Here is a 12,103-nt window from a genome sequence, read left to right as displayed (position 1 = left end):
CTAAAGTGGGACTATATCTCATGGTTTCCTGGTTTCTAGCCTGATATTTTAACATCTACAATAAACAGGCTTGAAGTAGCAACACATAATTGAATATTATCCATATATTGATGACATTTCATCCTAATCTGCCAGAATTATTCCATTGTCTTCAAATAGATGCTAAATAACATGGGGAAGAGCATTGGGCCTTGTGGTGATCGGCATTGGAGAAACCATGCCTTATAGAACTCCCTGACCCCCATAATTGAATCACCATGAGTGAATTAGGTGGCCATATAACTTTTCTTAATAATTAATAAATACAAAAATATTGCACACTGGAATTCTTTATTCAAAGGAGCAGAAGGACAGAGATCCAACTTACAGCTCTTCTAGGCAATTTACAAGATGCCATGGTTGCCAATCACCTGACAGGTCAAAGAGATGCATACTTCCTCATTAATGTCCTGATGGAGATGGCTGGGTCTAAAACTTGACTGATAGAAATCCAGATAATCCATTGAGCCATTGCCATCTTCTCGTCCACTTTTCCTAAAAGGGGAGGGCTGGAGGCTGATAAAAGTTTTCAAAGCTAAGTTGCGGAGAACATCTACCAGAGAGGGTACAAACCTCAAGTCAACTATGGAAATCTGTTGGACATATTCTGATCACATGTGGAAAAGAAATATTTTATTTTTTCCTAGACTTTAAGGTGAGAAAGGGCATAATGGACATTTCAAATAAAACTCTGATACCGTATTTTTTCTTCTCATGTTCTGTATGTTTTCAATATGTATTTTAAACATATTTGTGTAGAAAGATTCAATAGATTTTAGAACTACCATGAATAAAGGAAGATAAAATCCTAGCAAAATTAATTAGATTAGATTACTGTGTGTCTTTAAGAAGCAAAAATCATAAATGAACAAAGTATTTCTTCCCACAGATATTAAAAAGTTTACAACGGTAGTTGGTGGTTCCACAATTCGAAAGGAGATTGAAGGTAAGCTGTGTGAAAGAGAACAAAGAGCAACCTCTCCAAGTATCTCTCTTGGAAAGAGCATGTAATACTGGAATAACTTTCAGTAACAGTTTGTTCCTATAATCAATTACGCTTTAATGAAAACCTTTACAAAATCTATAAATTTACTCGGAACTACATAAAATCCACAGTCAGAGAGCAAGGATCAATCTATATTTTTCAGCAGATTTCCTGTACTTAATTTGAGATTGGAGAAAGAAGAGATGGTGTGCTTAATGGCAATGCACCATGCTTACCCCAAAAAGCAACAGAAACCAAAACGGGGGCAACTTCCTTTCCTAAAATAATAATTATATATTGTTTTATTGTTGTTGTTCATTATTATTTTCTCCATGTTTATTGTTTAAAAAGTTGCTTGGACATTTGAGATGGCTTATAAAAATGACAAACAAAAAAATAATGTTAAAGATCAAAGAGGCAAATGGGAATTATTATTTGCTATAGTTATATCAAAGAGTTGCAAATTTCTGAATCTGCCCATGCATGCAAGCATCTTTATATTTTGTTTATATAATATGCATTATATCAAAATAAATAAATACCAATATGTAGATTAAAGTATACAGTATGTCAACAATCGGTTGTATTTTAAATCTGGCACCCAACCTGAAACCTCAGTCGAAGCATTTAAATCAGTTTAATGCTACACTCTGATTATGGTATGACTATATTTTTCTGAATAAGCTCTGCTAAATTCAGAAGCTTTAGAACTGGCTCTGCAGTTGATTTCTAGATATTATGTTTTTGAGAGTATTTTTCTCTGAGATATTTTGAAACTTACATAAAATTTTCATGTGTCACTTTCATAACATATTTCATGATGTTTTAACAATGCTTTGCAGTGCCATCCATTACAAAGTTCACCAAAGTGATTGAAGGGGAGCCAGAATTTAAGCTGGTCAGGGAAGGAGAGACAATAACTAAAGTGATTCATGGAGGTGAATATATTTTGTGGTCTGGGCAATACTAACTAGAAGAATTTGGAAAAGACTTCCAAATACCAGTTCCAAAGTTTAGATGCAAGTGGGAAGACTGAGTCTTGCAGTTATAGATTTGTTTTTAGCATGTTTTAATCATATATATTGCATCAGGAAATTAAATGTTTTAACTTTCATTTCTTTCTTATTAATGCAAATAAAAGAAATCATTTTTCACTCTGCATGCTAAAAAAATATTGAACTGTAGACCTAAGATGCAATGTAGCAATAACAATTTGCCAATTCTATTAATTTCTTAGTGATTCAATCAATGTTTTCAATTGCAGAATAATCAAGAAACATGATATTTTTGTTATTCAAAGCTCTCAATAAAACTGTAAGCCATCAAGCAAAAAAAAATTTCAATATATGTTTTAAAATAACTAAATATTTTTATTCAGATTTTTTAAAAAAAAAACCAACAATTTTTAGTTCGAAAGTATATAGTCTTGGCAAAATTGGCATGCTCTTATTTTTTTTCAAGGCATCTCTATAATCTAGTCAAAACATTTGAATTAACTATTTCTAACACTTTCCCCACTGTCTAAAAATCCAAAAGCAGCCCAATATATTGCAATGATCTTGACATTAACCATTTAAAAATGTTTTCTTATAGAGCCTAAAATTAAAAAATACACAAAAATAATTGATGGGCATCCCGTGGAAGTAACTGAAAAAGAGGTGACTGAAGAAAGAATTATTCAAGGTAAAATTCATTTAAAGTAGTTTCAGTCTTAAAAATTCAAATTACATACTGATCTGTGGGGAATAATATGTACTATTTTAAATTTTCTTGTAAGTTCTGATTCTGGGACATTTGTGTTTAGTTTTGGCAACAAAAATAGTCTCTCTAATGATGGATAGTACAACATAGCTTCGTAAGAAAAGGCACAAGAAATAAAACTAAGAAATTTTCAGTTATCCAACTAAAATATCTTAGATATATCCTCTGCTCTCTATACAAAAAGATGTAATTTGTGCTCAAAGTTTCCTTTACTTGTATGAGCTCCAAGTACTGATTTTTATTTTACTCTGTGCATGTTTAAAGTACATTTCAATCTCAGTGAAGTCAATAGAAGTTTAATCTTTTGTAAATAATGCAATAATGAATTCTATCTGGACATCTTTCAGCAATTCGTTTACTTAGTTGTCACAAGTATTCATCCAACTTTTGAAATCTCAGTGTTTTCATTCTGCATATGACATACTAGCTACCAAACACATCACATATAATATAATTTTATAATCATATAACATTAAGGAAGATCCTGATGATCACAATATAACATTAAGAGTATAGAAATTCCAAGTAAAATTGCTGAATCTTTTTCAGGCCCTGAACTGAAATATACTCGAATCACTGCTGGTGGAGGAACAGATAATGAAGAGACTCTTAAGAAATTGCTAGAGGAAGGTTAGTAGATTAGTCTGAGATTAATCTGAGGAGATTTATGGATTGCATTGAAGCATGTTCATTATCTGAAATGGCTACATTTATGAAAATTCAATAATACCAGAACAGCACCTGAATTCAATTCAAAGCCTGCCTGACTCAGTATGTACAATTTATAAATAAAGATTAGAAATAAAAAAGCAATCTCAACATCACTTACTGTACTGAATGTTGTGAATGGAAATCTTTATAGCATAAAGATTTTCAGCATTCAACATCAGTATTCAAATTGTTTCAATTGAATTTTACTGCAAAATTAGTCAAATACTGATTATTTATAATAAATGAAATAATTCTAAAATATTTTTTTTACATTTACCGTATATTTTCCCATATTGCCCTATAAAACAATTTCATGCCATAAATATATGTCCTGTCAGAGGTTACCAAGGTGACTAAACTCCTTGAAGGTGATGGTCATTTACTGGATGATGAAGAAATCAAACGACTCCTCCAGGGAGGTTAGTGAGTGCAAGAAAACTAATTTCATCCTAATGAACTTTAGAGTTGACAAGCTAGTGTCGACTAAGAGTTGACTAATGTCTTAACTTTTTAAAGACTGATTCAAGGAAAGAAAAATCTATGGATCAAATTTCAAGGATTGTATATGAAAACAAGTTATTTGGGTATTCTGCTTACTTCCACAAATCCATACTGAGGAAAAATATATGTATTGCTTATGCTCAGTCTTTAAACAGTTTTAAGTGAGCACTGAATATTCACACACACTCACCCATATAACCCAATATATTTGGAACTCCTAAGAAAAAATTATAAAAACATTGGGAAAATTCCAGATCTTTTACCTTATTAATTACTGTCAATATTCATTGCTCATAAGTTACCAAAGGCATGCTTAATATTCTTTTTGTTCAACTACAGATTCTATGCTTTAAACTTACAATTAGAAACTTAATAATTACAATTCTTTGCATATGGAAAGTACCTCTTAATATTAAGCATGTTGATGTCAGCTTTTTAAAAGTTAATTAACTTGAAGAGTTTCAAAGTTCCAGTCCTTTAAGTTATCATTGCAATAAACATCCTGTTGCTATGGCTTGGCACCATGATTCAACCAAATGAAAGCCTTCAAGCAATGCTCAGTACAGGTGGGGCAGCAGCAAGGTTTATTGCCTTATATATATATATTACAGCAGTATCATGAAAACTGTTAGCTGACATAAAGACTGCATGTAAATGAGGAATGACTGATAGAGTTGAAGAATTATTCATGCATATATTCTGAAAACTTGTGAACTACTCCAGAAAAAGCTACTTCAGAATTATAGAACCTCATGTTTTGAATAATGGCCTTCCAATTCACAGCAAAGGTTTGATATTACCGCCTTTCAACGGATGCTGTGACAGTTCAGGCTGCTCCATTCCTAATCTGAGCCAGACTTCCATTTTATTGTTAGCTTTCTTGGTATTCCACATTTGAGAACATTAGCCATCATAACATATAAGGATTTATTTTATTACATAGCCAATAATGAGATCCTGGCCCTTCAGCTTAAGTATTCTTTGCCAAGAAAGAACTAAGTGATCTATAACTTTTAAATCTATAATGATTACTTTATTTATCTTTATTACTTTAGAATGCCTTTGCTTAGTTGGCAGATTAGAATTATCCAAATAGCTAGAATGAAGAACAGAACAGAATAGCAGAGTTGGAAGGGACCTTGAAAGTATTCTAGTCCAATCCCCTATACGTAACTATACCAGTGATACCAGTGATGGCGAATCTTTTAGACAGCGAGTGCCCAAACTGTGTGCATGCACATGCCCAAACTGAAAGGTACACACACACACACGCATGCGCAGAAATACTTGAATGTGTGCATGTGTGGACATGTTTGAATGCGCTCATGCATGGACATGCACGTGAATGCATGGACATACGCACATGCGCAACAAAGACCCGAAGACCAGCTGGCTGGTGGGGGGGGGGGCAGCACAGCAAGAGGTAAGATCTTTTTCTTTCATGAGCTTCTGTTTCATCATTTGCAGGGAAACAGAAGCTCATGAAAGAAACGCCACAGAGATCTGACCTGGAGTGACGGTGCGTGTGCCAGCAGAAAAGGCTCTGCATGCCGCCTTTGGCACGCGTGCCATAGGTTCGCTATGATGGAGCTATACCATTTCAGACAAATGGCTGTCCAGTCTCTTTTTAAAAGCCTCCTTGTGGATAAAGCATCCACAAGGTCTGAAGGCAACCACTGAATCTGAGGGTGGTTCGGCAGAATAATTTGGGTGTAGCTGGTGTAAGGGTGATTTTAGCCGGCGACTCATCAGAAGCTTGACGGGGCTTCTGCCAGTGGTTGGAGTAATGTGCTGGTAAAGGAGGAATTGGTCTACCTGTGTTTGCCAAACTCCTGGCCCCATCCTGGATAGGGCTTCTTTTGCAGATTGCATAATTCTCTCTGCCTGTCCATTACTGGCCAGATGGAAGGGTGCGACCAGGGCATGCCTCATTCCCTGGGTAGCTAAGAAAGTCTTGAATTAGAGGGCCATGAATTGGGGCCCGTTGTCCGAGACTAGGATGTCGGGCAGCCATGGGTGGAGAAAAGTCTCTGTAATGCCTTGATGACCACCTCTGCCGTGGTGGCGGCCATGAGGACTACCTCTAACCACTTTGAGTAGGCATCCACAACTACCATGAAGACCTGGCTGTGAACTGGGCCAGCAAAGTCAATGTGCACCCTGGACCAGGGTCACTGAGGCCTTTCCCAATCCTTAGCGGGCGTCTCTGCAGGAGCTGGTCTGGACTCCTGACATGGTGTGCAGGTAGCCACCCACTCTTCAATCTCCCTGTCCATGTTAGGCCACCACACATAATGTCTTGCCAAAGATTTCATCTGGACAATTCCGGATGCCCTCTGTGGAAGGCCTCTAATACTGCAACTCGCAGTTTGGGTAGAACGACTACCCGGTCCCCCCATAGAAGACAACCCCGCAAAACAGATAATTCGTCTTTCTTATTTACAAACAATTTGAACTCAGACCCCACTGGCCCCTTTGGGCCACCCCCTCCACACCCAGTTCAAGACTTGAGAGATGGTCTTGTCTTTTGCTGAGTGTTGGGCAAACCTTGCTGGATGACACTGGGCCGGCCTCAAGGCAGTCAATGAGTAAAATTGGAGTGTCAGGGGTTGGATCTTCCAAAGGTTCAGGAAGTGGGCACCTGCTGAGGTCATCAGTGTGTCCCAGAGTTTTCCCTTGCCTATGAATGAGATGGCAGCTATAGGCCACAAGGAAAATAGTCCAGCATGTCATCTGCGGTGACAGCGATGCCGGAATTGGTCAGTCCCCAGCCAAGAGCCCCAGTAGAGGTTTGTGGTCTGTGATGACCTCAAAATCATGGCCATACAAATATTCATGGAACCTCTTGACATCAGCTACTGCAGCCAGAGCCTCATGGTCCAGTTGGCTGTATTTGCACTCGGCAGCTGACAAAGTCCTTGAATAGTATGCAATGGGGGCTTCGGTTCTGTTGGGCATGCGGTAGCTGAGGACCACCCTGATGCCGAAAGTAGAGGCATCGCAAGTCAGGACAAGTGGCAGAGTCTGCTTATATTGGATGAGGAACGTGTCCACTGACAGCAGCCATTTAACTGTGGCAAATGTGGTGGTCTCGGCTCTGTCCCAGGTCCATTTGATGTTTTTGCCAAGGGGCCGATGTAAGGGCTCAGCGACAGTTGCTTTCTGTTTGAGAAACACACTGTAAAAATTAAGGAGTCTGAGGAACATCTGCAGTTCGGCCTGATTGCAAGAAGTGGGGGAGTCTTGGATTGTTTTAATTTTTTTATTTGTTGGGTGAATTCAGGAGCCGTCGATCAAATACCCCAGGAATTCAACCCTTGGAACATTAATTTGGCATTTTTCTTTTTTCAAGCGGAGACCCTTTTCTCTGATTCTGGCCAAAACTGTTCGTAATCTTTTTAAAAGTTGTTTCTTATTTGCAGCCGATACCAAGACATTGTCAAAATAGAGGACCTGGTATCCCCTGCAAAAGCCATTCCATGACACTTTAGAATAGTCCAGGAGTGATAATAACTCTGAATTTAAATGCACCCCTATGCCTCACAATGGTCTGGGTCTCTGCTGTTGTGCCATCTACCAGCAATTGCTGGTACACCTATGCCAGATCCAATTTAGCAAATATTTTTCCCGTGCCAAGGAGTGAAGTAAATGCTGGACAATGGGCATCGGCCTGGCATAATTCAACTGTCCCTCCTGGCAAACGCACTATATCTGGTTATTTTAGGGGTTTTTTAATTCACTGTATTTGTTTTTAGGGGTTTGAACTTATTTTAATCTGCTTTGTACAGTTCTTTTAATGTCATTCTAACCTCCTCCATGTCAACTGTCAACTGTACATACTTAATTTTATTGTATCTGATATATTTTGTATGAACTGTACACCGCCCCGAGTCCCTTTCGGGAGAGGGGGCGGTCTAGAAGCATTAAATTAAATTAAATTAAATTAAATCGGATAAGCGCGCTGTTGTAGAGCCTTATTGACGGTGCACTTGTAGTCTGTGCAGATGCAGACAGATCCATTAGGCTTGACTGGGGTCACTATAGGTGTCTCCCAGCATGCCTGATCAACTGGCTCCAGAATTCCCTGCCAATTAGCTTGTCCAATTCAATTTTTGGGCGGAGGGTGAAAGGGACCCTCTGGGGCTTTAATCTAATGGGACAACATTGGTGTCAAGCATGCCTCCTTCTTTGGGATCTCTTCCATAGTTCACTCCAAGTGGAGGAATCTGAGGCATTTGGTGCCTTCGGGGGTTTCCCCCCCTCCTTGGGGGAGCTTGTACTGCTGCTGCTGTGGCTGGGGGCCCTCCCACTTGCTCAGCTCCAGCAGCTGTTCCCAGGGACGTTTCAGGGCTAATCAAGTCTTCTGCTCCCCCCTCCACCTTCTCGGCTAATCCACTCTCCCTTTCAGTGAGACTTACAAGGACACACTGTCGTTCCCAAGCATCCTGAAGAAGGTGTAAAGCATGACTCATCATGAGAGCCTCTCTTCCAACTGCCTGCCAGTCATCCTCTGGTTTTCAGCTGGTTGTGACCCTTGCCATCATCTTCTCCTGCTGGTTGCAGGGGCTTGGCATTTGGGTGCTCCCCCCACGGAAGCTTTTAACTCCGGGATGGGTGTGAAGTGAGATCTTGCTTAATGTCAAGCATGTCTCCTTCAATATCCAAGAAAGAAAAACCTCAACTCCATTTTAATAGAGATAAAGTACTTTTACTAGATATGAAGTGAAAGCAGCTGAAAGGAAAGCAAGATCTGAGCCAAAAAGGCGGGAACGTATACATATCAAATGTTTACCCAGCACTCTCCCCCCAATTCCCCAACCCATTGTCCAATCTGCAACTCCCTAAGGTGTCATGTGGTGTGTATCTTCAAACAGCCTCATCAAGTTGGTATGCGAAACGGTTGGCCTTTGTTAGAAATTTGTCATTCCTTCCTGACTATCGCTGCATCAATCTGCAGAGTAAGATTTCAGGATTTAATGCCTGGATCACTCTTTTGCCAAAAATATTCTCCTTATGTTAACCATCATTTTTTAATGCTTATCATAGCTGGATCTGAGTACACTAAAGTTACTAAAAGAATTGAAGGAGAGCCACAGATTATTGAAACAGAAATAAAGAAAATTCATCTGGAAGGTCAGTCATACAATAAATGGAATTATTCTTGTAATTATTTTCCTTGGGGCATTAATTATCTATATGGAGGTGGTTATGGTAAAAGCTAGAAAAAAACAGCATTTCTGATAAGATTGCTGATTAGAATGATAAAAAATGCCTTAAACTTCCCTATGTTTCTATCTACCCTAAATGAGAGGCTTTAGATATTTCTTCATGTTCTATATGTGTGTGTGTGTTTCCTATAGCTAAACTGATGTGTATGCTATAATAAATTTTATTTATAGATACAAAGCATTATTTCCCCTTTTATTTTTTGCATAGTAGGGATTAAATCTTTTAAATCTGGATGAAATAAAACACTTAAATTTTTATCTTGTTACAATGTTGACTCAATAGTAGTTTACATCAACATTTTAGCATTGTTGACAGAATCTAGAGAACTAATAATTACTGCCATGTTGCTTGAACTTTTCCCCCTATACTGTACAGTCAGAAAATTGAAGTTTTGAACCTGTTATTATCATCAAATGTTTATAATAAAAGATATTGGTTTCAACATTTTTAGACATCCCAGTAAGAAAAGTACAGTCATCTAGAAAGGCACAAGGTACGAATAAGTTTCTAATATTAACATGTTCTAACTATGCTTAACTAAAAAAAGTTTAAATATGTTCTAATTAAAAAATGGCGAGATTCTTTATGTGAATTACTTTATAAAATATAATAATATTAAATATTTAGAAATTTGTTAAGTCCATTTACACAAAATATGAACTTGCATTATACTAGCTTGAGCGTATAATATCAAAGAATGAAACAATAAAGCACTGAAGAAAGAGTTAACAATTCTGGATCAATATCACTAATGGATATTGAAGGAAGAATACCAACTTTTGAACTTGTACATATCCTAGCTATTTATGTGATTATTTTTGTTATAAGCATGTTTTTATTTTAAGCATTAATAATCATAATTAATGTATTTTGCTATATTTTTATGAATAACTGATAAAAACAATAAATAAAATAACCTTAACTGATTTATTTTTGGATTAACAGGATCACTACGGAGAAGAACAAGACTTGTCCGTCCTGGCACAAGAAGACAAAATCTACAGAAAGAGAACTGAAAAAGCTTTGAAAAATTTAAACAAATTTTAAAAAATTAACAAGGGAAAATCATTTACTAACTCATGTGTTCGCATTAGGGTATAGTACTCACTATTGAATAAAATCTCACAAAACTTTATGTGTTAGAAAAAATAAATTTAGAATTTATCTGTTTTCTACGAGTAACTGATTAGAGTAGATGTTCTGAAAGTATGCAAACACAGATAAGTTCCATTAATTTTGGTGGATCTTATTTCTGAGCCATTGTATATTAAATAACCTGAATAGAATATATGTATGTGTATCTCCATTATATCATTTATGTACAGAAGACAGCTATAATGTTTCTGAAACCTTTTCCTTAAAAATAAAAAGCAACCTTATTTGAATAATTACTTCTGTTGAGAAGTAATATAAAATTTAGAATTCATTTGAAAATATTTATCTATAATACTATATATTAATACTATAATACTATCAATCATTATTAACATGGGGTTGTTTGTAAATTGTCATTTTTAATTACCTTATTTGCTTATTCTTCCATATTTTTATATTACACGCAGCCTTGTAAATGAAATAACAAATTTAATCAAGGTGCCTTAATTCTGCTATGTTTTGTCAAAAAAAAGTTCAGGGTTCCCTTTCTTGAATTCTAGTTTGAGAATTTTTTTCCAATAATGTGTGTGAATTACTATTTTTAGTAAAAAAATAATAATAATGAGAAAAGACATGAGATTTTCTGAATGGCCAAGGAAGGGGGTTGGGAGGACTGTTATTTTTCTGATTCCTTATATATAGTTTCAAGCTGTGTTTCTAGAAAGTCTAGAGTTCTGCAGTGAGATCTGAAACAGCCAACTACACACAAAAAGGCATAATACTTCAAGGAGCATAGACAAAAGGACAACGGTGAGACCCAAGAAGGCACAGAGACCCAGCACTATAAGGATGTGCCCTGGAAGATATGCTAGGATCGTTTGCAGCTTATGAAGTCCTCTGAGAGTATCACTAAGCTACTTTCTTTATTGATTTTATTTATTCTTTGCCTTTCGATTTAGCAAGGACAGTTTAATAAATTGTTAAAGTACTTAAAGTACCACCCCACCTTTCCTGATTTTTTTTTGCAGGCATATTCATCCCTCATGATATTAGTTTCTAGTGCAAGCAACTTTACAAAGAGTGCAAAAATGAATTAGTACAAAGGATATTAAAGTCAGGTCATAAAAATAAATTAACTACATACAGTTTACATTAAAATATTCACTGTCCCTTTCTATATCTTTTATTCTTGCAGATCATTTTTGCTTTTAACATATTCATACTTCATACATTCGCTTTTGTTTTTATACTTCTATTTTTGAAAATCTTAACAATTCTATTTAGCCACAATTTTCTCAGTCTTACCCTTTCCCTTCATATATTTGTTTTGCACTTTGATGCTCAATCAATCAATCAATCAATCAATCAGAATAGAGCTGGAAGTCTTCTAGCCCAACCCCCTGCTCAAACAGGAACATCAGTTAGAAAACAGAGTAGAAGACATAAGAAAAAGAAAAATGCAAATTAAATTTCTGAGTCATCCATACAATTTACCCCAATCTGATCCACATATGCAATTATCAATTGTATAGTTTTGATCCAATAAAGGGTCACATTATATGTAATCTTTGGGTTCTGACTGCACATCAGAGGTGGAATTCTGCTGGTTAGCCCCGGTTCAGGCGAACCACTAGTGGCAGCAGGAGGAGGCTCCGCCCACCAGCCTAGACGTCATCACAGATGCTCTGCGCATATGCAGAAGCACCACGCACAAGCATGCTCCCAGTTCCAAACCAGTAGCAAAGATTAACGCATTTCATGCCTGCTGCACATGGACAGAAC

General features: G+C 36.8%; 1 protein-coding gene across 3 annotated transcripts in view; it reads left to right on the top strand.

The window, feature by feature from the left end:
• POSTN (periostin) overlaps positions 1-11,318 on the top strand; it is a 55,654-nt gene extending 44,336 nt beyond the window's left edge. The window contains exons 17-24 of one of the 3 annotated variants that reach the window (XM_081940627.1): positions 929-985; positions 1,867-1,962; positions 2,618-2,707; positions 3,335-3,415; positions 3,835-3,915; positions 9,044-9,130; positions 9,678-9,719; positions 10,172-11,318. In XM_081940627.1, coding sequence (XP_081796753.1) covers positions 929-985; positions 1,867-1,962; positions 2,618-2,707; positions 3,335-3,415; positions 3,835-3,915; positions 9,044-9,130; positions 9,678-9,719; positions 10,172-10,242 — 605 coding nt within the window. In that variant the 3' untranslated portion in view covers positions 10,243-11,318. The remainder of the gene's footprint in view (positions 1-928; positions 986-1,866; positions 1,963-2,617; positions 2,708-3,334; positions 3,416-3,834; positions 3,916-9,043; positions 9,131-9,677; positions 9,720-10,171) is intronic. The other 2 variants (XM_081940629.1, XM_081940628.1) reach the window with 2 other exon arrangements.
• The last annotated feature ends 785 nt before the right edge of the window (positions 11,319-12,103 follow it).

This window comes from Natrix helvetica (assembly GCF_964273705.1).
Source record: "Natrix helvetica genome assembly, chromosome: 2".
NCBI lineage: Eukaryota > Metazoa > Chordata > Lepidosauria > Squamata > Natricidae > Natrix > Natrix helvetica.
This window is presented reverse-complemented; position numbering and strand designations above follow the sequence as displayed.